Source organism: Mesoplodon densirostris, chromosome 10 (genome assembly GCF_025265405.1).
Source record: "Mesoplodon densirostris isolate mMesDen1 chromosome 10, mMesDen1 primary haplotype, whole genome shotgun sequence".
Lineage (NCBI taxonomy): Eukaryota > Metazoa > Chordata > Mammalia > Artiodactyla > Ziphiidae > Mesoplodon > Mesoplodon densirostris.
In genome coordinates, this window is record NC_082670.1 from 89,067,904 (window position 1) to 89,095,607 (window position 27,704).

At 43.1% G+C, this 27,704-nt stretch overlaps 2 protein-coding genes across 11 annotated transcripts in view; both read right to left on the reverse strand.

The window, feature by feature from the left end:
* The window catches only part of UBA3 (ubiquitin like modifier activating enzyme 3), a 444,187-nt gene that overhangs the window by 295,991 nt on the left and 120,492 nt on the right, over window positions 1-27,704 (reverse strand). The gene's annotated exons all lie outside the window — the stretch shown is intronic.
* Window positions 1-27,704, reverse strand: part of FRMD4B (FERM domain containing 4B) — a 329,668-nt gene that overhangs the window by 181,633 nt on the left and 120,331 nt on the right. Inside the window, exon 1 of one of the 10 annotated variants that reach the window (XM_060110257.1) lies at window positions 3,305-3,563. The exons of the other annotated variants lie outside the window; for them this stretch is intronic. Within the exon in view, the coding sequence (XP_059966240.1) occupies window positions 3,305-3,466 (162 nt within the window). The 5' untranslated portion in view covers window positions 3,467-3,563. Of the gene's footprint in view, window positions 1-3,304; window positions 3,564-27,704 lie in introns of those variants that run through there. 10 annotated transcript variants of the gene reach the window in all.

A 27,704-nucleotide genomic window follows, 5' to 3' on the forward strand; every position in this document is an offset into this window, starting at 1 on the left:
TCTCCCGCCCCACCCTTTCTCTCTAGAGTGATTGAATCCTGGGTTTTTTTTTTTTTTTACAAACAAGACTATTCAGACTAGAAGCAAGAAATTGACACCTTTTTATCATCAAGATGATAAAAAATTGGGTTCAATAAAATATGTAACCCTGTGGTGTTTCCAATTCACATACCAGAAACTTGAGCAGTATAATGGAACATTCCTCTCTCTGTTTTAGAATTCATAATTATGGGATAGCAATACTGGTATTCTAATGATAGGCCCCCTAACCCCATAACTCAAATAAATTACTGTTGCAAAATACTTACAAGTGTATTTGTGCATCAATCTTTGTACTTATCTTGAAAAATAATCATTTTATTTAAACAGCGTTAGAATCTCATTATCTGAGATTCTAATAATGCAGATACAGTGGACACTGCATCCCTCCCCCCATTGCCTGGCAGCCATGTGGTCTGGGCGGGGCCAACCTCACTCCCGGCTTCAGAAATGGGTCTGCTTTCCCACTGGCCTAAGCCAATCAATGTAATTCAGGGTTTCTCGACTTTTGTATTCGTTATCACTCCCTTAAGGAGCCTCTGAAGATACTTTTTTGTTTGCTAGCCGCCTCATCCCCCCCCAAAATTCTAATGCCATAAGTACACTGTATATCTGTTTATGTATTGTATGTATACCTGTGCTTTGTACATAAAGACTAAGATTTTTTTTGCCCCCCTCCCATCCTTACGAAATGATTTTTGCCTGTTGGGGGCCATATCATTCCCTTTGAGAATGTATGAATTACAATCCCATTCCCTGTGCCATCAGTGCATGGCATTGGTGGTGGGCACAGACCCTAAACTGACCCGTCAGAGTGCAAACTGGGGAATTTTTTTTGATAGTTGGTGGCTTTGAAACATTCTCTTTCTTTCTATATGGGTTGATACATGGGTCTAAGCCCCAGAACTGCTTTAGCTGTCTGCTATCATGAGGAAAGAAACCAGCTGAAGATAAAGCCAATACATGAACAAGACAGGATTGAAAGAATCATGGGGAACAACTATAGTGCCCTGATCCTACTGCTAGATTTTTCAGCTGCATCCAAAGTCCCTACTTTTTATTCTGTAGGTTACTTTGAGTTCATTTTCCTATTACAATAAAAATACCCCAACTGATAGAGCAATAACATTTACTGAATGTTTCCTAAGCTCTTGGTACTGTCAATTAATTTTAATAACAACCTCTGTGGTTAGTACTATTGTATTTCTCATTTTATAAACAATGAAACTAAAGCACAGTAAAATTAAGTAACTCATCCATGATCATACATAGGCAGAGGTAGGATTTATCCTATCCTATGTCTATTTAACTTGGAATATAAGGTATTAACCACTTTATTTTACTGCCATTCTGTTCTATACAATTTACATTAGTACCTTCTTGTTGAAATTTGAAAGGCATTAAAAGGAAACGGTATTTCTTTGCTAACAACTATGTTGTACAATTTAAAAATCTAGAGTTCTCTCAAGTTTTAAAATATTTTCAAGTTTTCTCCAAAGACACAAACTTTGGAGATCATTTTCTGCTTAAGACTCAATACTCATAAAATGGCCACGGTTGTTTTAGATGTTCCCTCTTATCATTATGAGAGGGTACAGGCTCAGTCACTATCCATTTTACGGAAGAGAAAACCTGTAGTTCAGTAGGTTAGTCCTTCAAGTCGCTGTTCTGCTTAAAAATAATTATTGATTAACCTTGTAAAGAACTCGTGGGGTCTCAGGTTTCTGTTAGTGACCAATTTTTGAATTGGTCACTAACAGTAGAAGAGGTAAGCCGTAAGTCCCCCGAGCCTTTGGGGAGAGCGGCATGAAGGCTGAATGGTTGGCCACAGTACTTGTGCTCTCCTTTTGAAAGTTTCTCAAATGTTAAAAAGTGAAAACAAAAGTGTATCAGGGCCACTTCTCCTACAGACCAAACTGAACAATGATTTCCCAGAAGAGAAAAAGGCTGAGAGGCAGACACACCTCTGGCTCCAAAAAGCTAGGTGATCTGTGTAATGTGGCCAGATGGGCTATATCCACAGCTCCATAATCCTCTCAAACCACCACATGCTGCCCCGGTTCTCAACCTGGCTTTTGGATGCTTTCAAAACGCAAGACATCTCAGACACGTTATCCAAAGCAGGAGTCGGGAAAGCACAAAGTATAATGTTCCTCACATTTTAACAAGGATGATACGGATGTCAGGGATGACAAGGGGACACTGATTCTTTAGATGCCCACAGTTTAACCACAGGTGCCGGTCTTCTAATTTTGCCTGATTGATGGAAGACAATGGCTTATCAACACCAGAAGCTTGATCACATATGGGACTCAATACAATGAGACATGAATCATAGCCATATGGAGAATGCGGTCAGAGTAGGGAGAATCCAAGAACTGCAACAAAGCTAATTCTGCATCACAGGAAAGAAAACGTGACACTATATTCTATAGTAAACACCAGGTGTAATCTTCCTAAATGCACTGTAGATTATTTTTTCAACCTGAAAAATATTGACAACCAAAGCACAGGACTTTTAAATCCACAAACGACTGTTTAAAAAAATATGAAGGGAAGCTGTAGCCTCAGAGAGACTGAGCAAAGTTGCTGCATTTTTTGCCTGCAGGATGGGACCTAGCAGAGAAATAAAGAGGCTGTGTTATATGACAGGGAGCAGATCCAAACGTAAGCATTCCAGCGCTCAGCCAGGCCACCCCTCCCTTCCCCAGCCCGTCATCCTCCTGCAAAGTGTTCACAATTTGCTCTCCTTCCTTCCAAAAGCCAGTAGACACAATCAGCTTTTCCTGGCTCTGCCTTGCAAGTTGGGGCTGCCCGAAGGAAAGCTGAAATAAAATCAAAGGGAAGAATGCAAATCCATTCAGACCCTTCTGACCATAAACTGGTGTGAAATCCTTGCTCCTTGAAATGCCTACCTTCACCCCAATGAAATGAAAAAGAAGGAATCATGTGAATGTCAGACTTGCTCCCTGCAGACGCTCTGCTGCTAAGAGACACCGTCACTCGCTAATAGATGTCTGCAAAGCCAGGGACTAATTCACAAGTGCCCCCCCATGCCCGATGGGGAAAATTCACAAGCTTTGTCAGGCAACGGTTACCCATAGCTGCTGAGCTTTTGACCCAAGAGCCGAGCAGCCCGATAGGAGTTGAAAAAGAGAGCGGTGGAAGGAGAGGGACAATAAAATCATACAGGTGGAACCAACCGGCTTCCCACGAGCGCCCGGCAACCCGCTAGGGCCCTCGGGCGCCGCGGTCCCCGGCTCACCTGGTACACGTCCCGCAGTCCGCACCACGTCCGCAGCACCTGGTGGCAAGCCCGCAGCCTCTCTGTGTACCATCTCCGCAGCGTGGACACGGTCAAGTTCCACACGAAGCGGCTGCCGCTGAACAGCAGGTCCTCCACTCCGCACATGAACACCGAGGCCATGCCTCCTCGGTCCCTCTGAACCCGCGCAGGGGGTGGGGTGCCGGCGGCTCCCGCAGCTGCGGCGCTGCGAGCCCGATCGCAGCGGCCCCACCGCCTGGGCTCCCGACGCCGGCTTCTGTGGGCCGCCGGGGGTCAAGCCTTCCCCCAAACTGGTCTTTCACGGTGAGTGCTGGCCAGGCTCCGGCGGCATGCCCCGAGATTGGGCGCCCGCCAACCAACGGCTGCGGCGGGCACACAGAAGCCCAGTGTCCACCCCGCCCTCTCGCTGGCGGCGCCGAGCGAGCTGCGCTAAGCTCCGCCAGGCGAGCCCTCGGCGCTCCCGGGTCGCGGGAAGCCCGGGCCGGCGAGGACTCCCCCTGGCGCTCCCCGAGTGCGCTGGGCAGCGGGGGGAGTGGAGCAACTCTTTGCAGGCAGATGAGAGCGCTGCATTTCAGCGCACTGGGCTTGCACGTCCTGCACACACCACACACGCGCGCGCGCACACACCAGCCCCAATCTCCGAATCCGCTTTGAGAAGCACCTTACTTTACACTACAGGGTCTTTGCTTGGCCTCTGTTCACACTGATAAATATCTCTGGGCAGCCACAGATACAGGAGGAAAAAAAAAAAAAAAAAAACCTCCGAAGCATCCCTTTGGACCCCACTCGGGGGAACAGCCCTGAATGTTTCCTCGGTTGTGCTTCACCAAGAGGTGAAGATAACACTCTCAGAGCAACAGTGTGTGCGTGACTGCAGAGCCTGCCTTCGCTCCTAACTTGAGGGTCTCAGAGAAAATGACAACCTGCCTACTGTTGCCAGCCGGAAAGCAGGATCGCGCACCCCGCACACTGTGCTAATTCCAACGCAGCAGTCAGTTCATGAGAAACACAAAGAGCCTTCTTGGTCTCTAGCAAATAGCTTCCAGTTAGTATTTGCTGGGAAACAGAAGCTCACAAGAGAATCCTTGGTTTGGTTCTGGAAAATTCAGCTTCTGAACATGTGTAGCAGCAGCTACTAGCACAAACCTACAGATAGTTTATTCTCAACTCAAAACCAAAGGAAGCTGTTCCACCACTCACAAAGTCACCAAATAATTAATGTTTTGTTTTTTTTAAAGTTCTCCCCCAGGAATTGATATTGCCAAAGGCATTTGCAAGAAGGAGCCCAAGGAGTCCCACATGCCACCAGGCTCTATTTTCCTTTGGAATATGTGTAGATTTCAGTCCCAAATAATTGTAAAACATTGCTGACAGCAAAAGTACTGCAGCAAATTTCAGGATGTTGTTTTTTCCTGAATCCATCTGTAGAACAATCATCTGTATTTTACTGGCAGTTTCACACCTAGGCTGTTATCTGTGCTATTAAGTGGCAGAAAGGTAAAAGTGCCAAAGCTTTTCTCCCGAACTAGCTCAGAAGGCTTCAGAAGAGATTATCGACAAGTAAATCAGCTTTATTTCAGGTTTCAAATGTGCCTTTGGAATCCTAATTCAGGTGAAAGTCACCCAGTGAAAAGAGAACACAAAAATCTGTCCTCAAAGCGCCTACTGTTCTCAAAGTGACCATAATTGGGAAACTCTTAAAAGACGTTTCTTTTCTTACTTTTTACTTCTTTATATTACTAATGAAATTGCCTAAGAGTTTTTTGTTGAATTAGTTAATAGGAGAAAAGACCCGATCCAAGATTTGCAAACCTTTCTTCACAGTAAATCTGCTCCATGTGTTCCTTAGTATTAGCATTCTGATATTTTCCAAGATAATGGTCACAGTGTTTACACAGAATCAGAAAACACTAGGTCCCACTGAGTCAAAAGACAATGAACCAAGCACAGTTTGAAAATGAAATGTCATCCTTCTAATGGAAAACTACCGAACTTCAAAACTGGCTTATGAGTACGAGTGGATGATGGTGGTACATTTACTATTCTTTTTAATGATGCAGTGAGACCGTGTTCTCGGAAATCGGCAGCCAAGGGAATACCGAATAAAACCTACAACAGGTCAATTATCTCCGTCTCATGACACCATCCTCTCAGAAGAGATGCTCTACAAACACCATGGCTATTATCTGTGCATAGGCCTAATGTCAGTGGTCAATTCCGACTTCAGTGGTTTGCATTCAAGGTTTTCAACGTCAGTGCTTACACTATTTTCTAGAAAATTGGATGTGGCAGAACAGGGGTCCTCAAAGTGTAGTCCCTGAACTGGCAGCATCAACATCACCTGGGAACTTGTTAGAGATACAAGTTCTTGGGCTCCCTCCAGAATTAGGGAGCGGTCAGGGATCTGAGGTTTCACTTGGCCTCTGGGGGATTCTGACTCTAAAGATGGAGAAGCGCTATTGCAGGGCATGGGCGTTAGGAGCTAAGTGTCCTAAGAGACTTGACTCCCTGCTCCTTAAAATAAATAAATTTATTTATTTATTTATTTAAAAAAAAAAGACCTGTGGCACCTTGTACAAGCTCCTTAAAGCCACAAAGCCTCAGTGTACTCATCTATAAAACAGGGATAATATCAGAATCGACTGCACAGCAACTGGGGAAAGATTAAGTAAAATATGCAGTATAAAGTGTTTAGTATATGGCTGGCAAAAAGTAAGCGCCCGAAGAAAAAAATGATCATCACCACCAAAATCAGGAATTGTTTCATTTTTTGGTACCTAGATAAAACAGTATTCGTAAAATGTGTTTTAAAAAATTTTTCAACTAATTATCTACATCTGTTTTACTATCCCTTTCTGTGTGTTGGAGGTTAAAGTTGGTGGTGACTTGTTTTTGAAGGAGCAGTTCTTTCACTTTCTTCAAGTTCCCCCCAAAATTCTTTGGAGCTAGCTCTTCTCCATCACACAGCCAGCCTTTCTGAGGACCCAGAGAAGCAGTAGATGCTCTAAGCTAGATGCAAGATAAGAAAAGACATTTTGTTCCCACCAATATAAACATGGACGCTTCTTCTTATCCAAACAGCTTTCTTCTCCTGCAGCAGGAGAAGTTCAAAGCTCTAGGCAAAGATAGCTTTTAGAGGGAAGGAAAAGTAAGTTCTTCACACCAGGGGCTGACAGTGGGTGGCAACTGAACCCAGGTGTGGAGCAGTGGAGAAAAGAGCCACCCAATTGCGGCATCTTTCTGAAAATGGACAAGCCACGTGGCACAAACCAGATCCCAGACACACACCCTTGAAGCTGGTCTAAAATTTCCTGTGGAAAGGGAGCTAAATCAAGCTGGTTTCAAAATTATCTTGCCTTTTCTTTTTCTTTTTTTTTTTAATTTAAGAAGAGGATTTTTTTTCCCCTCTACAGCATCAGAGTTCCCTGCAATACACTGTAATTTCCTGCAGCTCTCTCTGGAGGCTTAAAAAGATGCTTCAGGTGACAGCATGGCTCATACTCCTAGGAGTTCTGCTGCAGATGTAAAAGAGAAATTGTCATTATCCCCGAGGCTCCTGTAGGTTCTCCTCTAGAGCAATCCGCAGGAAGAAGAGCACAGTGCTAGGAACACACAAAATGTTAACCCCTGTCTCTAGAAAGAGATAAGCAGTTCTATCGCAGCGGCTTCCAGGGGTCCCCTCTGCCCATCAAAAAGACAGAGTCCATTGAATGCCTGTGGATATTTTACAAACTCTCCTCTCTCCACAGCTGAAGAGCCAGTGTAGCTAAATTCTGACAGGCCACATCTGACACAAGCCTTGAGCGGGATGAAGACAAGGTCTGGTTCGGTGGCTCTCAATCAGGGGCAAGTTTGCAACCCTGCCTACAAAGGCATTTTTGGTTGTCACACCTCGGGGATGCTAGTGGCGTCTAGTGGATAGAGGTCAGGGATGCTGCTCAACATCCTACAGTGCCCAGGGCAACCTCCACGACAAACAACTCTCCTGCCCCAAATGTCAGTGGTGTGGAGATTGAGGAACCTTGGTCTAGTCTAACCCCACACCCTACTCTTCCTCTCATAGGACTGGTGGGGAAACATTCTTCCCTCTTGATGTTTTCTCGCAAAAGGCAGATTGGAGATGCAACAATCACTCTATAATGGTATTCACACACTCACCAAGAGCTGTAATGGACTCAAAGCCCATTGAGAAGGAATTGGAATGACATTTCCTATCATTTACACATACCCTTCTTTTTGGATATTTATCATGAAAATGAGAAGTAGTCATTTTCACCATAATCTATTTACCTTTTGGCACTTTAATTTTGGGCCTTATCATTTCCTTTAAATCACAGGCTCCTTAGTAGGGTTGAAGGCTTTCTTTGGCACATGACAAAAACAATTCCCCCTATATCAACCCCAAGGTGGAATGCTGATGCCTCCAGTGGGCCTGGAGTTGCTACAGAAGTCTCTCATCGCCTCAAAAGCGGCAAAGGTGCCCCCTTTGGTCCACTTTTCACTGCTAGACTGTCAACTTTTTTTTTCTTTTAATATACAATACTCTTTATTGTAAATTCCATATAGCCAATTAATCAGTAAGTCAAAGAAGGCTTTCACTGATTTTTAAAATTATTTACTTATTTATTTTGCTGTGTCGGATCTTAGTGGCGGCACGCGGGAAATTTTGTTTTGGCACGCAGACTCAGTAGTTGTGGCACGCAGGCTTTGTTGCCCCGTGGCACGTGGGATCTTAGCTCCCCGACTAGAGATCGAACCTGCATCCCCTGCATTGGAAGGCGGATTCTTAACGACGGGACCACCAAGGAAGTCCCTAGACTGTCAGTTTTCTGAGGAGTGCCTACAGGTGAGTGGAGGCGGAGTGGCTGCGTGGTCCCTCCTTCTGCAGGAGTGTACCCCACGCACTGGAAAATGTTTAGTGACCTTTGGCTGTGCTCACTACACGCCAGTAGTGTCCCCAGTCATTATGACATCAACAACAAAAAGTACCTCCACACACTTCCAATTACTCCAGGGGGGGTGGTAGCCATGTCCATTCAGAAACCACTGGCAGAAGTAAGGAAAACGCCTTATTCATATTTGTTCCCCCAGTGGCTGGCACATAACAGGCAATCAATCAATGGTTCTTGACCTGACAAATGAATGACTCTTTGTCTCAAGCGTGAATATAGAAAGAAGTTCATCCATTCCCAAAACACACTCTTGTTTATTAAAAATTACGTATTGAGTTTGCAGTACGTGTCAGGCAGGGAACTGAGTACTTAGAACACACTAGGAAAAACAGAGAGGATTTCTGTCTAAGTGTGTCTCAGAGAAGGGAGAGAAAGGCAGACATTTGAACAAGTGATATAGAGGAAGCAGGCAGAGCCGCACAGGGTTATAAAAGAGACATGTGATGGAAGCTGGGGGCGGGGGAGGACCAGGGAAGGCCTCGCTGAGGACATGACACCGTGCCACCGCAGCTGAGACCTGAAGTCTGAGGAGGGTGGAGCCAGGTGACAGGAGAGGGGGGACACAAGTGGTGGCCCAAGGCGGCATGAGCTGTAAGAATGAGGGCTCCATGGCTCTAGAGCAAGAGGGATCTCAGACTTGTGGGACTTGAGGGGAAGGGTGAGAGAGTGCTTGAGAAACAGAAGAGCACAGAAGCCCAGCTGCAAGGCAGCTGCAAAGTTCCACGGGTGACAAGGAAGGGCTTCCCTAGGAATGGCTACATAATAAAGTCAACAGGTCGCCCGGAACAGGGCTTCAATATGCACACGAGGTGAGAGTTTGGTGGGCAAAGGTGCCCTTTTCAACGCAAGCACCTCTTGTGGCCTCTGGGAGGACTGCCCAGCTGTGCAGAGGCAGTCTACCCCAACAGGGGGTCTGCATGTCCCTCCCCGCTTCTACATCTTGCCCTAAGGAGAAGGCAGGAGGGCCAGTGGGACACAAGTCCTGCTTCAATCCCACTTGAGCCAAAGGCAAAGTGTTCTTGTTCCTCCCTCCTCTCCTGCTTTTTTCTCTCTTCCCTTCCTCAGGCTGAGGGAGCCAGGAGCATCCCTCGGTCTTGGCCTCCAGTGGCAGGAGGTGGACGGGAGCATGCAGAAGTCATGAAATCCTGAAGGGTAGGGTACCTGTCATTATCACCATCGCCCAAGGCTGACCAGTAGGTTGGTTAAGTTCTGCAGCTGCCTTTAGGACTTTGAATGGCTTTTTGGCATCATAAAGGGCTAAAACCACTACAAACTAAACAATATCCAGCACAAAAGCATCTATCCAACTTCTTTTCTTTGGCAAACTCATTCCACTCATAGAAGAAAGACAACAAAACAAAACGTTCTCATCTTTCCTCAAAAACCTCACCTGTTATTTTATTAAATCAAATTCTCCTTGCTCAAAGGAAAGAGGAGGATGCTATCTCCACTGCATGAAAAAGTACAAAAAAGGGAGCAAAATATTAGATCCTGCATTGTGTCCATTTTTACTAGTTAATCCACTAAAGAGATACAGGAGATTTTTGCCAGGTCAAATTTTAGAATTCATCAGTGTAGATGAGAAAGCAATCGAAGGACATGAAGGTTCCAAGGAAGCCCACGTAGATCAGAGGGAAAGGGCTGACCTTCTTCTTCTTTTTTGTTTTGTTTATAACTTTTCTATTTATTATATCTTTAAAGCATTTTCAAATACTTTGGGGGTTTTTTTGCATTTTATTTTTATTTAAAAATTTTTTTAATTTAAAAAGAGTTTTATTGGAGTATAGTTGATTTACAATGTTGTGTTAGTTTCTGCTGTACAGCATAGTTAATCAGTTATACGTATACACATATCCACTTTTTTTTAGATTCTTTTCCATATAGGTCATTACAAAGTATTAAGTAGCATTCCCTGTGCTATACAGTAGGTTCTTATTAGTTATCTTTTTTTTTTTTTTTTTTTTTTTTTTTGCAGTACGCGGGCCTCTCACTGTTGTGGCCTCTCCCGTTGCGGAGCACAGGCTCCGGACGCGCAGGCTCAGCGGCCATGGCTCACGGGCCCAGCCGCTTCACGGCATGTGGGATCCTCCCGGACCGGGGCACAAACCTGTTTCCCCTGCATCGGCAGGCAGACTCTCAACCACTGCGCCACCAGGGAAGCCCTAGTTATCTATTTTATATACAGTAGTGTGTATATGGGCTGACCTTCTTCTTCAAAGAAGAAATAGTATCAATCTTGTGACTTATCTCCATACCCATAATTTATCACCTTTTATTTATACTTAATTTACATGCACACCAACAATGACAAAAATAAAATAGTAATAAATTGGTCTATATAGCACCCCTTCCTAAATAAATAAAGGCAGCTCCACACATATTATCAGTTGATTTGCACAATATTCTCCCAAGGTCAAATGGAGAAAGGTATTGTTGGCCCCATTTCATGGATAAAGAAACTGAGGCACAGAAAAGCTGGGTGATTTGCTGAAGATCTGTGGAAAAAAGCATTTAAAAGCATCTTAAATGGCACAGCTGCTAATTTTTCAGTCCTTCTACTTTAATTGAGAAATAAAAAGACTTTTTTGGTATTTATAAGTTATCATTTGTTTTGGCCTCATACTAAAATTTATAGGGTACGGAGGGCTCTAGGACTTACTTATTATCCAGGAACTTAATGTGAAAAAGTGTCCACCCTTTGGGTTTACCCAATTTAAATAAGAATAAAACAATGATGAGAAGGAAAAGAAAATCTATAAAGAAAAGTAACTGAATTTTTATGGGAGATAAGAAAGCAGTGACTTAAAACCCAATGACCGGAACTTCCCTGGTGGCGCAATGGTTAAGAATTCACCTGCTAATGCAAGGGACACAGGTTCAAGCCCTGGTCCAGGAAGATCCCACATGCCACAGAGCAACTAAGCCCGTGTGCCACAACTACTGAGCCTGCACTTTAGAGCCTGCGAGCCACAACTACTGAAGCTTGTGTGCCTAGAGTCCATGCTCCGCAACAAGAGAAGCCACTGCAATGAGAAGCCCGCGCACCACAATGAAGAGTAGCCCCCGCTCACCACAGCTAGAGAAAGCCTGCGTACATCAACAAAGACCCAATGCAGCCAAAAATAAATAAATAAATTTATTAAAGAAAAAAACAACAATGACCTTCACTCCCATACAATAAATGGTAGAAGAAAAAAAAGGATAAATGAAAAATCTTGACTTTCCAAAGATTAACAGATAATTGTAGTAAAATGAAAAACAGAAATCAGCCAAGATCAATGGCCTTCAAAGTAGTAAAAACTCTCAAGGCCAGGAATACTCTGGCTAGCAAACAAATATGGGCAACAGGTTATAAATATAGATCATTTCTCCATTATTACTAAAAACTACAGAATGATTTGGTAGGATTATTGTTAGGAACTTCAACTATTTGGTCCGTTAGTAGTAAGAGCAAAATAAAAGCAAAGTTTAGCACCCCCCCCAAAAAAAGACATAAAAGTATTTCTTGTGTCTTGCCATCCTAAAGTTAATTTGAAGTGGGTAGTAGCAACATACTGTTTTCAACTATAAAATGAATTGTCTACAAGAAGATAAAGAGGCCAAAAGCAGTAGGCTACACACCTGAAGGATTGTGAATATTGTATAAAGTTGAGAAAGCAGTTGTGTATTTTTTAGACTAAGAGTTCAGGGAGCTCCAGGCAGTATTCGACAGGAATGAAGAGAAGAACTACACGATCTGGTCTCAAGTCAATAACAGAGGAAGAAAATAGGTTTTATTTCTGAAGGACCTAGCACCAAAGAAATTTAAGGTAGACCTCTTTACCCTAAAAAGATCCATTATTATTTCAGTCTGGTGGACTTACAGATAATCTTGGTTTATTCTTTATATGTTTATGTATTTTGTCAAATAGTGTTGGTCATCTATCCATTAGCCATTTACCTCCTTTTCAGAGACTCTGATTTTGTGCGTGGCTATTTTCTATGCCTCTGGGATGAAGTATGATTGGTCTAAGGGAAGGCATGACACCCCATTCAGGCAATAAGCTATAAAGTGAAGATTTCTAAAGGGTTCTGGAAAAGATTTTCCTCTTTGAAGAGCTGGAACAACACAAGAATTTTTTGAGCACATTCCCTGATTCTTGCTTGGGACACTGTCATATGAAGACACAATGCTTTGAGCTACAGCAGCCATCTTGTGACCAAGAGGACACGTGTTAACAGCAAATATAGTAGAAAAGAGGGTGGTAAAAGCCCGGCTCCTTGGTGACATTGTTTAGCTATCAAACCAACTCAGCAGCAGCCTATTTTCAGATGACTTGTAATGAGATGTAAACAACAAATGACCTTACATAGTTTAAGCTACTTTCAGTTGGGTGTTTTGTTACTCTTCAATAGATCACATTTTAAAACTTACTACAAAGCTACAGTAATCAAGACAGTGTGGTACTGGCATAAGGGTAGACATACAGATCAATGAAATAGAATCAAGAATCCAGAAATAAATCCTCACATTTATGGTCAACTGATTTCTGACAAAAGTTGCAACATCATTCAGTGGGAAAGCACAGTCTTTTCAACAAGTGGTGCTGGGACAACTGGAGAGCCATATGCAAAAGAATGAATCTGAACCCCTACCTCACACCGTGTACAAAAATTAACACAGACCAAAGAATTAAAAGTAAGAGCTAAATCTATAGAATTCTTCGAAGAAAACATAACTGTATATCTTTGTGATACTGAATTTGGCAGTGGTTTCTTAGCTATGCCAGGAAGAGCATAAGTAACATAAAAATAAACTGGATTTCATCAAAATTAAAAACTTTTGTGTTTCAAAGAATTCTATGAAAAAAATGAAAAGACAAGCCACTGACTGGGAGAAAATATTTGTAAATCTTGTATCTGAAAAGGAACTTATATCCTGAATATATAAGGAACTACAACTCAATTACAAAAAGACAAATAGCCCAATTTAAAAATGGGCAAAAGATTTGAATATACATTCCTTTAAAACAGATATACGAATGCCTAGTAAGCACATGAAAAGGCACTCAACATCATTAATCATTAGGGAACTGCAAATCAAAACCACAATAATATAACCACTTCATATCTACTAGAATGGCTATGATCAAAAAATGGACAGTAGGGCTTCCCTGGTGGCGCAGTGGTTGAGAATCTGCCTGCCAATGCAGGGGACAAAGGTTTGAGCCCTGGTCTGGGAAGATCCCACATGCTGCGGAGCAACTAGGCCTGTGAGCCACAACTACTGAGCCTGCGCGTCTGGAGCCTGTGCTCCGCAATAAGAGAAGTCGCAATAGTGAGAGGCCCGCATACCACAATGAAGAGTGGCCCCCGTTTGCCACAACTGGAGAAAGCCCTCACACAGAAATGAAGACCCAACACAGCCATAAATAAATAAATAAATAAATAAATAAATAAATAAATAAATAAATAAATAAATAAATAAATAAAAAAGACTGTAACAAGTGTTGGTGAGGCTATGGAAAAACGGGGACCTTCATATACTACTGGTGGTAATGTAAAATTGTGCAGCTGCTGTGTAAAAGATTACCGATTTCTCAAAAGGTTACACAGAATTTCCATGTGTCCCAGCAATTCCATTCCTAGGTATACACCTGAAAGAGGTGAAAACAGGTGTTTAAAAAAAGCCTTAAACACAAATGTTCATAGCACTGCTATTCAGAATAACCGAAAGGTGTAAACAAGCCACGTGTCTATCAGCAGATGAACAGATTTAAAAAAACCCAGTATATCCATATAATGTAATAACTATTTAGCAATAAAAAGGAATGAAGCATATACGCAAGGGAATTGAAAATATTTGCTCACAGAAAAACTTGGACATGAACGTTCATAGCAACATTATTCCTAAGAGCCAAAAAGTGGAAACAACTCAAATGTCACTTGATTAGTGGATACATAACACATGGTATAGCTACATAATGGAATATTATCAGCCATAAAAAGGAATGAAGTACTGACACATGCTACAACATGGATGAGTCTTGAAAACATGAGAAGTAAAAAACGTTAGACAAAGAGGCCATAGACCCATAAAGACAGAAGGTAGATTAGTGGTTGCCAAGGGACTGAGGGGATAGAATGAGAGGGACTGCCAGTGGGTATGGAGTTTCTTTGGGGGGTAATGAAAATGATCTAGAATTAAATAGTGGTGATAGTTGCACAACCTTGTGAATATACTAAAAACCATTGAACTGTACCTTTAAAAGGGTAGATTTTGTGGTGTGCGAATAAATAAAATAAATCAATCAAGAATAAATAATCAAGCAATCAGTAAAAAGTAAATAACTAAAAAAAAAGATACATGCTACGACACGGATGAATCTCAGAATCGCTATGCTAAGTGCAAGAAGCCAGTCATAAAAGACCACACGTTTTATGATTCCATTTATATAAAATCTCCAGATTAGGCAAATCTATAGAGATAGAAAGTAGATTAGTGGTTGCCTAGGGCTAAGGGAGTTTGGAGGGAGGGGTGGAGGAAATGAGTCGACTGCTAATGAGCACAGGGTTTTGTTTTTTTTTTAAGACAATGAAAATGTTCTAAAGTTAGAGTACAGTGATGGTTGCATAACTTCATAAATACACTAAAAGCCACTGAACTATACACTCCAGACAGGTGAGTTTTATGGTAGGTGAATTATGTCGCAAAAAGAAGTAAAGGGCTTCCCTGGTGGCACAGTGGTTGAGAGTCCGCCTGCCGATGCAGGGGACACGGGTTCGTGCCCCGATCCCAGAGGATCCCACGTGCCGCGGAGCGGCTGGGCCCGTGAGCCATGGCCACTGAGCCTGTGTGTCCGGAGCCTGTGCTCCGCAACGGAAGAGGCCACAGCAGTGAGAGGCCCGCATACCGAAAAAAAAAAAAAAAAAGAAGTAAAAAAAAAACCATAGAACACACCTTAAGCCTTTATCAATGTTTAGTGAATATTCTACTATGAGCATGTGACACTTACATCTTCAGAAAAAGGTGTGAACAATTTTCTTGACTGGAAAAAACCACCTGTTATACAAAACAAAGTAAAAATGAGGGCAGGAGAAAAGTACTGCATATGAACTCCATTTTGAAACTGACTGTATGCATATAGAAAAAAACTAGAGAAAAATAGATCAAATTACTGATAGTAGTGATTTATGAGTTGGCATCACTGGATGATTTTAATTTATTTGGGGGGAGGCTTTCTTTTCCTGGTTTTCTATATCAGCACATATTACTTTTCAACTTCTGATTTTGAAATGCACATGTAATCATACAAAAGCTATTCAGTGAATGAAACATAAGCCTCTCTCTCATCCTTGTTCACCAGCTCCTCATTTCCAGAGCTGCCATGTAAGACTGCTCAAGTTGTTTACTGCACAAGGACATCTGGCTGAGGCAGTGAGTGGAGGTTATAATCTAGCCTGGGCTCCGCTGGATAAGCCATAACTCATGGCTCTGAAGAAAGAGTCCTTTTCATCTTAACCACACGAAAAATGCTATGTAGATGGTAGCCCTGCCTTTCTCCTTCCCCCAAGGGCTACCACCATGCCTAGTTCCTCGTCTACCCCTCCAGACATAGTCTATGCTATTTAAACATACACTGTAGTAGGTAGGTAAAAATTATTCAAAAAGAATTTTAAAATAGCAGGAAAAGGCAATATTATATAATCAGAATCCAAGTACTTCTAGAGCGTCTTTCAAGGTAGCATGGTAAAATTGGATTTAAGGGAAGAAAAGCACATTTTGAAGAAACAAGTCTTAAAGAAAGAATTCTAAGTGCAACAATTGTTGGGTTGTTTTCCATCTTAACAGTCCACAATTCACACACATTGTTTAAGCAGCAAATGAGATTGGTGGTATCCATTGCCAAGTGGGTTGATCTTTGGTACTTCACTCACCACACTCGCCACGGCTTAGAAGGGCGTGGTGGTGTGCCTGTGGTCCAGCTTCTACTGGGGAAAGCTTTAGGATTTGAGTCTGCTGAGAAACCTGAGAGTGAGTGTCCCCACGTGAAAGCTGGCACTTCCATTTCATTCACTCTCCCGTCCTTCAAAACAGAGAGCATTGCTCAAACAGAAACCCTAGGGCACTCGATTCATTTGTACTCTAACATCTGTATATTCGTTCAACTTGGGTTGAAATTTCTACTTGAGGGAAGTGATGGTTACATTAGTAAATAATTCAAATTACCAGATCTGATTACAAGACTTTCTCTGTCACTCTCAGTAACCTTTTCAGCTATTGTCTTCTGTTTCAGGTTTCGCCTCATTACAGAAGGCCATTCTGGTCTTCTTTGGGGTCCAACTCTTTTGCCTCGGGCTTTTCACGTTTGCTGTTCCTTCATTCCTGAACATTCTTTTCCACCCCAGGATTTCATCCAATAAACCCCCCATTTATCTTTCAAGACTTAGCTTGAATGTTGGTCTCCTGAAGCAGGTGCAGGCTCCATCACAGCAGCTTAATCCTTCCCTCTCATAATATCCATCATGTTTACAATTACCTGCTTATGCCTGATTTCACCACCAGACCATACCCTCCATGAGTTCAGGAACTATGTCCGTCTAGACAGAAATGTAAAAGCTATCCATGGCCCTACAAAAGGAGAGCCTTTCCTCATTTAAAAAAAAATTGGGGGGCTTCCCTGGTGGCACAGTGGTTAAAACTCTGCACTCCCAATGCAGGAGACCCAGGTTTGAGCCCTGGTCAGGGAACTAGATCTCACACGCATGCCACAACTAAGGAGCCCACCTGCCTCAACTAAGACCTGGTGCAACCAAATAAATAAATAAGTAAAACAAAAACAAAAATTAAAGCACTGTGATTAAAAAAAAATTGGATGTAATTTAAGAGAGAGCTTAGGACTCTTTGAGAGCCAAGAATAATAAGGCTTGGAACCTACTCCCTAGGTCTAGAAGCATTTTCCAAGGAAGAAACATGGGGCTGGTATTGGATTAGGGCAAGTCACTGGATAAAAATCAACAATGGGCTAAAATAGTTGAGACCCAGGAAGGTGTTCAGATGGCTTAAGTGTGAGATATTTCTAACAGAGTTGGGGACACTATTTGCTAAGAAAGAAAGTGATGTGTGAGACCTCTGGCGCTGAACCATCTTACTTTTAATTTGACCTGATTCAAATGAGTCTTGACAGTAGCAGCAGGGATTATCTGAGACATATTTGTCCTCCTAAGTGGCTTAGTTCTCTAAACCTTTTCAAGAGTGCTTTGGGACATTAGGAAACTAGTTCACTTTCTATAACTTCAAGTTATGCTAGGAGCAGGATAAGAAGACTTGAACTCATTAGCCTGGCGGATTTGTTCTCTGTGTCTATTTCTAAAACAGAATAACTGATTAACTACAAGAGTGCAGAGAATGTCAACAGTTATTGGCATTCTTTACTCTGGGTTTTTTTTTTGGTTTTTTTTTTTTTTTTTTTGCGGTACGCGGGCCTCTCACGGCCGTGGGCTCTCCCGTCGCGGAGCACAGGCTCCAGACGCACAGGCTCAGCGGCCACGGCTCACGGGCCCAGCCGCTCCACGGCATGTGGGATCTTCCCAGACCGGGGCACAAACCCGTGTCCCCTGCATCGGCAGGTGGACTCTCAACCACTGCGCCACCAGGGAAGCCCCTTTACTCTGTTTTGAATGCCATTTTCTGTATGCACTACTATACAGTTTTAGAGAAGGTAAAGAATTAAAGTAAATAATTTAAGCTATGAAACATAGGAATATATAAAATGCAAACATTATATTTACATGATAAAGTACAACTACCATAAACATCAAGATTATGATCAAGCTGGAGGAGATTTTTCAAAAGCCCACAATCATTGAAACACAGTTGTGTGGAAAGAAATGCATCCAGGTTAACTAAATTTCTTTCCAAAACAATGAAAGCTTGTGGAAACTGACCCTCTTCTACTATTCCATCCAAGTAAACTACATGGCAAAGGGGAGGGAAGATAGACCATCAGGGGCCAGGGGTAGGTCCCCAAAGAAATTTTACCAATCAGAAGTTGAATACACCTTTTGTATCTAAAAGATTCATGTACATGGGCCTCCCTGGTGGCGCAGTGGTTGGGAGTCCGCCTGCCGATGCAGGGGATACGGGTTCGTGCCCCGGTCTGGGGGGATCCCATATGCCACGGAGCGGCTGGGCCCGTGGGCCGTGGCCGCTGGGCCTGCGCGTCCGGAGCCTGTGCTCCGCGACGGGAGAGGCCACGACAGTGAGAGGCCCACATACCGCAAAAAGAAAAAAAAAAAAAAAAAGATTCATGTACATTTTGTACTCTTCAGTATGTATTTATTTATTATTATTTATTATTATATATATATTATATATATATTTAGACTTTCTTTCTAAAAACAAAGTAAGTAAAACTGATTCTCCAGGAAGATGCACATATTTATTTTTGGTTTCCCATAATCTCTTAGGACACCCCCCAATACCCTGAATAAGAGAATGCATTACTCCAGTGTAAGAAGCACAGAGGTAGACATTAGGGGAAACAATCATAATCTCTACAGACTTCAGAAAAGCTTTTACCTTAACAAAAAAATGTTTCACCAGTAAGTGATCAAATACGGTAGTCTATGTAGAAACACTTGTTCTGGAATCTCAGAGACTCCTATCATAGGACATGCCACATTATAGTAAATTTCTAATTTCTCATGTCTATCCAACTGTTATGGTAATGGGTCTGTTACCCAAGATCCATTCTACCCAAAATGATTAGCCTAAACTAGTTATGGTAATCCCACTCTCCTCGCTATGTGATTATGACCCAGTCTTGGCTATTAAGACCTAAGGAAAAGTCTACTGAGGGGTGCTTCTGAAAACCTTGCCTGGGAACTGGTAGAGCCCTCTTGCTGCCATCTTGAAAATGAAGCCAATACAGAGATTTAACTTAAGCAAGACAATTACCAAGAAGAAAAACTGGAGCTTTCAAGTATTGTGTGTGTGCTGGAGGATGTCTCAGGATGCCTGCTTATATGTTTTCTTTTTAATTAAGCCAACTAATATGTGTGCTTCTCTGTTACTTTAGGAGATGTTTGACAATACACTCTACATTGGACTGGAAGCTTTGTCAAGGGCAAGATGTATGGTTTACATATCTTTGTATCCCAGAGGCTAACGTAATATCCCATGTATAGTAGAGGCTTAATTAATATATGTAGGACTAAATTGAACCAATTTTCAAACTTACAACATACAAAGTGAATTTCTCAGTCAACCCTAGGTCTCCTGGACATCGAATACCCAAATGAGCAACCCAGATGATAGACACTATGACATGAAGCTAGCTGATGGCTGTTGGTATCAGGAGATAGTACAATTGACCTCAATATATTATTTATATCATACATGACATACAGCAATCAAAAGGGATAAGGAACCAATGAGATATAAGGATGGAAATGGCTGGTTGAAGAACAGCTGAAAAAGATCCAAAGTGATTATCTTATTTCACAAATCCTGGAATGTCTGGATTATAGGACATTCAAGTACAGAATGCAGGAGAGGAACAGCACTGTGTATCTGTGGAACATTCCAGAGGACATGCCAGTAGCAGCTAGATGTGTAGATAATTCAGATGATACTGTGTATACAACTGAAAGGCTAGATAAGATCCCCACCACTTCATTTGTATGAACTGCTCAGATCACAGAGGTGCTCTGAGGTCTAGCATGAATTCAGGGGCCTCAAATGGGCTTCCTTCTTAGAAAAGGAAGATTTACTCCTTCATGATATTCTTAAGAAAAGAAGCTGTGTTGACATTGCCACAGTGGATTTCACACCCACCAAACCACCCTAATGTCTTCAACAACACAGAAAGGACTGTTACCATCCCCACTTAAAAACGGGCTTAATTGAGCAATTAATTACATTAACCAAGGGATGAATTCATTTAATGCAACAGGGGATGCCATGTAAGGTAGCATTCTACCAGAGGTCCTTTTCTAGCACAGTAAAAGCGTTCAGTGACAAGGATTTCAACAAGAAACAAGAGAACCCTTTCTCATTAGGTAAGTGGAGAAGTAGACCTCATTCCTGCCAGTACTGCTACCCCCGAGACTATGAAACATTGGGCACTAAACAAAGACAGTCACAGGACCCTTCACAGAGAAGAGAAACGGGCTCAACAGGCTGTGAAGTGTAGAAACCTTAAATATGCATCTAATGTGATCAGCTGGAAAATAAAGGCGGCTTAAGGACATGGTCAGACCTTACAAGTTCAAATGTACTCATTTTCCCTCTCTATTAGACGTGTGTGCATGCACACACACACACAACTATACACACATACACACACATACTGGTCTCCCTTTCCACATTTTATTCTACCTAGAATCAGTGACAAGTCTATTCCTAAGGGTATTTTCTTCTGGATTCTCCTTTTTTTTTAAAAAAAAAAAGTCAAATAGGAAATACAGGGCAAATATATTTCTTCCCCTGAGATTTCTGCCCAATAACAGAACTCTGAAAAATTAAAATTAAAAAATGTATAGCCTTTCTAATCTAGATCTTTTTATAGTATTATTTTTTTGCATACTAAAGATGAAAAGAAGGTGATTCTACATTTAAATCTGTTTATTAGAGTTAGAAGTATCAGATAATCATTTCTACTACTGTATATTGACTTCTTGTTATGAAGCATGCATTAAGCATTTGATCTCCACCACAACCTACGGAATAGGTATTATTGTTACCTCTATTTTACAGATGGCAAATCTGAGGCTTAGAGAGGTTAGAGAGCGACAGCTTAGATTCAGAGACTGGAAAAGGCCACCCAAAGGCCAACAGTCAAGGCAGAGCAATGAATTTAGTGCTTTGTACTGAGTAAATTTGTGCACAAAGTAGGTCAAGAAAGACAAAAAGCCAAGTTCACGTGAGCAATTGGAATGAGGACATCAACAAAGGAGGACGAGGCACAGGGAAAGGCGAGTCCACGGTTCAGAACCCAGAACTCCACAGGAATGGAAGAAGGTGCAAGAGGTCTTGTTATACCCATGCATGTCCCAGGAGGCCAGGGACCACAACTATCTGCCTAAGCATCGTATCCTCAGGGCCTATCACAGTGCTGGCACAGTAACAGGCAACTAAAGAAAGCTTGCTGAAGCAGGCAGGAATGAAAGGGGTTAGAAATGCGGTCTAGCAGCCTAGGAGAGAAATGTGGGGTGCCAGCTTTATTTGTTAAAGCTGTTTGCTTGCAAATGACAGAAACATAATTCTAACTAAATTAAGCAAAACAGGATATTTACGGGCTTCTGTGGCGAAACTGGGGAACAGGCAGGGTCGAACAGGCCTCGTGGATGCCAAGAACTTTCTCTTTCTTTCTCCTTGCCCTTGTCACTGCTTCCTTTGCATGGTTCATTCGTTCTTTTGGGTGTGCTACCTCAGCAGGGTATAAAACTACAACCAAAGGCAGCTCCAGGTGCATATCCTTATAGCCTACTATTCAGAAAGGAAAGAGAGCTCTCCCTTGCCAGCTCTAGCAGGTTAAGTCACGGCAAAGGATGCTGACTATCATAAGGATGGTGGTCAGGGTGCAGGTATGGGGTGTATGTGCAGTGATTGGTTCAGCCAGAAGCAGGAGCCATCCTAGGGTCCAGGAGGGCAGGGTATCATGATCGACAGCCCCCTACTGAACAACTTGGTTGGAAGTATGGAAAGAACTTTTCCCCCAGTGAAGGGAGTTCTTGTACCAGAGGAAGGGGATAAAGGGATGTTAGGCAGCAGAAACAACATGCTTTCTTTACCAATTCTCTTGCCCATGAGGCAAACCAACCCCCAAGCTCAGGTAGAACCATGGCTAAGCCATGACATCCTTGCTCTGCAACACCCCATGACATCTAGCTTACTCCAATATCTTATTTCCCAGTCCTGCTCTCATTTGTGCCAGAAATTAAATAATCCATGGTAATCAGCTTTCTGGTCTGCAGAAAGGGCCTTCTAGTTCCATGACAGCCCATCCAACTGAAATTTAAATTGAACTTTGTTCCTCTCAGGGAAAGAGGACCCCTGATATGCACAATATGAATAGTAACAGCCTTTATATTAATGTGATTTTAAATAATACTATCTTATGCTTTCAATGTTTGGTTATATGGCACCTTGGGTATAATACTTACTAAATTCTTTATCTGTTCCAGGAAGGGATGCATTGCTTTTTTCACTCAAAGAATATCAGTAACACCACATTATTAATTTTACTGGGATCCCATAAACCTAAAAGCTTAAAACATTATTAAGAAGGCCCTCATCATTGCCATCTGGGAGGACACATCTCATACTGCTTCCATAAATCCAACACAAAAAGACACAAGGTGCCAAATGCTAAAACCTTTTGCCAAGGTTGGCTTAATGTTTTTAAATGACCAAAGGGCATGCTCATATTCTCACTGGCTCAACTTTTAAAGCTCCAACTTTGATGAACAACGGATCTTGGAAAAACTTGGCTGGACTCCAGTTGACACTGTAACGCGGTGCATGCAACTTTGCTGTCAAGATGCCAACTGTGCAAGGCTCAAATCAAGTTTCCCAGGGCGCCTGGATACTTCCAGTGAATAGTTATCATTCCTACAGGCTCAGATGCTCCCTAGCCAGTAAGAAGAAGCATGTCTCTCCAGCCAACTGCCCCCTTAAACCACATTTCCTTTGTAAAATATTCCCTTTCCTTCCAGTCCTCTTCTCCAACTTCTGAAGGAAAAAAACCTGGGAGAAACTGCTAAGTGATCCGTTTTCTCATTTGCAACTTACCTATCACCTCCTCAGGAGCTGGTCCAGTCAGTTTTATGGCAGCAAATGTGGTCTTTGGGGCAGGTCCCCACAGCTGTCAATGGACACCTATCTTTAGCCAATTCTTACCTATCACGGTTAATGTCAGGTTATTGAACAAGCATCTGCTCCAGCATTTGAAAAGAGGGTCTTTTAGGAGCTTCCTGAAATTTGACTTGGTTTGAGGAACATGTAGTGATACAGATGCCTCCACTTCAGCCCCTGGCAACACTGTGTATGTGCTGCTTTTACCTAATATGAATTCAACAACAGGAGCTTGGCTAGAAGAGAATGGATTAGCCAAGAGAGAGAAAGAGCGTGAACAGTGTCAGTGATTCCGCCTACGAAGCCACTCAGTGAGGCTGACATTGATATGCGACTTGAGAATATTCTCAGTGGGCCTCAGTTCCTAGGTGCCTCTCATGGTGGGAGCATTGCACAGTATAACAGATCTCTTATTTAAAAGGAGACGGAGGGGCTTCCCTGGTGGCACAGTGATTGAGAGTCCGCCTGCCGATGCAGGGGACACGGGTTCGTGCCCGGTCCAGGAAGATCCCACGTGCCGCAGAGCGGCTGGGCCCGTGAGCCATGGCCGCTGGGCCTGCGCGTCCGGAGCCTGTGCTCCGCAACGGGAGAGGCCACAATAGTGAGAGGCCCGCGTACCGCAAAAAAATAAATAAAATAAAATACAAGGAGACGGAGGCATTTTTCATATAACACGGTCCCCTATTGCAAGCCAACGACTTCATCTGGTGCTTAATCAAAGAAACAGAAAACAGTGGATTAAGTTCCAACTCTGGACTTAATGAGAGACAGTATGTCTGTCTCTGACATGGCAACCCAAAGGATGTTCAAGGATTTTTCATTAAACATGATTTTTGTCTTAGGTGATTCTCTGATCGGATAGTGGCCGCTGGACCAGAGGTGGAAAATAGTGTCTACTTCAATGCCAAATTTGATTGATTAGAAGCGGCTGCCCAGGCATTGCTTTGAAGAATCTGAGGCTCAATAGGAAAGAGAGCAATAACTGATTAGCAAGGTCTGCCAGGGGCCCAGAAATTGGAAGGGGCTGCAGAAGTGTCAGCACAAGCTTTCCTTGGGACTGGGCTGACAGTGAGATTGTTTTCCTTTCCAGACATTCGGCATTTGATTTTTTTTTTTTTCTCGTTAGAGCCCAGGCTTTGGGAGGTTTCTGTTCCTGGCTGTGTGAAGGAGAAAGGAATTAGGGGTTTGTGGAGGAGTATACATGGAGCTTTCTGACCTAGATCAGAGATAGATAGCAAATATTTTAGCTTTGGCGGGACATACAGTCTCAGTTGTGATTGCTCAACTCTGCCACTGTAGTGGGAAGGCAGCCAGAGACAATCCATACATGAACAGTGTGGCTGTGTGCCAATAAAACTTTATTCACAAAAACAAGCCATGGCCGGATGACCCCGGATGAAGATTATGAGAGATACGGGTAGGACATAATGCACAGATGAAATGGGAAGATGGTATCAGGAGGAAATGCATGTCTGGAAAGGAATTAAGGGGCAAACCTGAAAAAAACTCCCTGGAAATGATGGAGGACCCTGCATTTCTGGGACATGAAACATTCTTTTCAATTAATAATCAGCAATGCTAACATGGACTCCATCATGTGCAAGCAAGATATTGCTACCCCTACCAGTGTGGGTCAAAAGCCAAATGACCCTAAAGGCTCTATTTTGCTAGTCTGGAGTTTCTACCTAGTGAGAACACACTTTTTCCAGAATTTACTCATTGAAAAGTCCACCTGTCTCCATGGAACACTTAATACAACAACCCACCAGCTTTGGGGAAGCATCTTAGCTAATAGCACAGCTGTGATGGAAGGGGACAGGGGACATGTATGTTTTGAATGGAAAATGCTGTAAAACGGGGAAATGAAATCAAGTCAGGGCTCATTGCACTAGCTGGACAGGGTAGGTCTGGGTGAGGCAGGAAACAAGACCAGTGCTCCTGAGGTGGAGGACACCAGCATTTGGAGATACTGCAAGGATACTGGCAGAGGGACAGGGTCACTCTTAGAGCAAGGATGGCCATGGGTGGGGAGAGTTTCAAGCAGGGAGGGGAACAAGATGGGGCAGCTCGCCCCCAAGATCCACCTGAGGACCGATGTTCAGAGTCTGTTTATCACAGAGAGGTGGGTGAAAAGCTGAGGTTTTACCCCAACGTGGGGTAAAAATCCCAGCTCTGCCCCACCTGCTCTATGGCCTTCGAGGAATTATTTAATCCCTCAAAGGCTCTGGTTTGTCACCTGTTAAACAGAGAGAAAACCACCTCCTTCCTAAGGTTATTAATGAGGAATATATATGCAGTGTCTATAGGGACAGTCCCTGGCTCCTAGTGGGTTTTCGGTAGTGTCTAGTCCTCTACCACCCGAACTGTCTCAGCAGGACACTGGCTTTCACTGGGTTCAGCACTTCTTTGTAAAGCAGAGGCCACAAAAGGAAGGAGTAGGTTACCAGCAAATTCTGGCTTAATCACTACCCTGGAGCTAGATATCTGAACTTCTCTCCTGAAGCTGGAAGAGCAAATCTACTGTGCTGTGGAGAGATTTCAAAAAAGATTTCATGAAAAAGGAAAGTACCACAACCTTGGAGATTCTTACTTAGCAGGGCTCCATTTCTCCATGTCTAGAACAGAAAGTTTATGATGATTTGCAAGCAGGAGAAGTAGTGAGTCACCACTCGCTCCCAACAAGGCCAGAGGAACATAATGAGCTCCTGCCAAGGGCCCCTAGCATCCATTCTCCTTCTTGGTGTTAAATCCCAATTTTTACACTTTATCCATTGCCACACAACCCATGTATGGCCCCAGTCTTCACGTTGGGGGAAAACCTAGTTGGCATAAATAGCACGTGAGTGGACCTGGGATGTAAGCCAGTCCATTAGGGGGAGTCTCAGGACTATTGCTTGGAATTCTGGATAAAGCTACCCTCTCTTCTCTGTATACATGAGGCCCAGATGTAAGGATTAAACTGCTACAGCCAGTCTCGCTACTATAAAGGAAGAAAATGTGATCATAAAGCCCACAGGTGGGGAGGGCAGAACAGAGAGAATTCAGAGCCCTGTGTCAGCCTCTTGATCAAACCTCACCTGAAATGATCTCTTTGGATTTCTCAGTTACACCAGCCAATAAACAGTCCTTTTTATTTATGCCAGTTCACATTGGGGTGTCTACCGCTCACACGCATTCTTCTACCTCCAGTATCCCCAGACCCTCCAGCAATGCCAACAAGAACTCCACCCTTTCCTCAAGTGGACCAGATTTCCTGACAACACACGCAATTTCCTAGTACATGGAACAGACCCTGGCTTGCTGCCCTCAGGCTGTGCAGCAAAAGCACAAAGCGATAAAGTTTAACTTTGGCAGCATCCGCCCTTCCTCTCTGAGCCCATCTCTTGTTCCTCACTGTTCTCTCTGTCCTGACATTCCTTTTGGAATGATTTGCCATCAACCAAGTCTGACCAACTTCAAGTTCTGAAAGCAAGGTCTGATACCAGCTCTGAAATTCTCATAATTCTACCAGAATTCTTGTGCCAAACAGTGGATGTGTGTCTGTGTATGAATGTGAGTGTTTGTAAGTGCAAGTGGGTGTACACAAGTGTGTATGTATGAGTGTATGAATGTGTATGTATGTGCAAGTTAGTGTGAGTGCAAGTGTGTGAGTGTATGCAGTGTACATGCAGGCCATTTCTGGATGAGCACTCCCCCTAGGGGTGGACTGTCAAGCTGATGTTCTCTGATGACACGGGAGGTAGGTATGACTCAGGCCTGGCCACGAGACGAAGGGAAATAGCATGACAATAAGCAGAAGGCACAGCTTTCTCTTTTAATAAGAGTAAATAAGAGAAAGGTTGTGGAACAAAGAAAAGAGGGAAGACTATTTTTTATTTTAATAGAAAACTCTATCCAAGCCTAGTGTTTGAAAATCTGTACATGGCCCATGGAACAGGGGTTGCAAGCCTTAGAGGGTCAGCCAGGTTAAATCTATGAGTCCTGTGGGTGGTGTTCTCCTGTGACAAAGTGGACCTGGCCTGCCTGATCGAAGGGGGACATTGCCACTTAGCTCTGATGGTTGACAAGTGGTCATGGTGGCCCAGTGGTGCCAGGACTCTGGCTTTGAAACAGAGCCCAGCAGAACAAGTTATCCAGGTTTACACATGAACCATCCCAGTTTCCTGTATGGTGGTGATTAATTCACATGGTATTCAAACTAAGTCTCCAGTGTACAACCTACACTTAAAGTCTCAGTTGCTTCTTTAGATTCAAGAAGGTTTAACTTGGGAGTCCTTTAAATTCTTCTTGCCCTGAAAGTACTTACAACTATGACTCAACTCACAAAAAGTACAACGGCCCCCCCACCGCCCCACCTCAGTCTGAAGCAAGGGACACTTGGATGATTCTAAATACATCTGAGCAACACCATTCAAACGTAGGAGGAGAGGGAGGAGTTGACAGCATTGGGTTTCTGAGTTCTGTTTTTCATCCCACAGGATATGAATCATGCAGGGCCCAATCCCTCCGCAGGGCAATCTCTTTGTCAGAAGCATGAGGCATTAGAAATGTTCTGTCTCCATTTCGTAAAAACACTTGCCTACCCAAC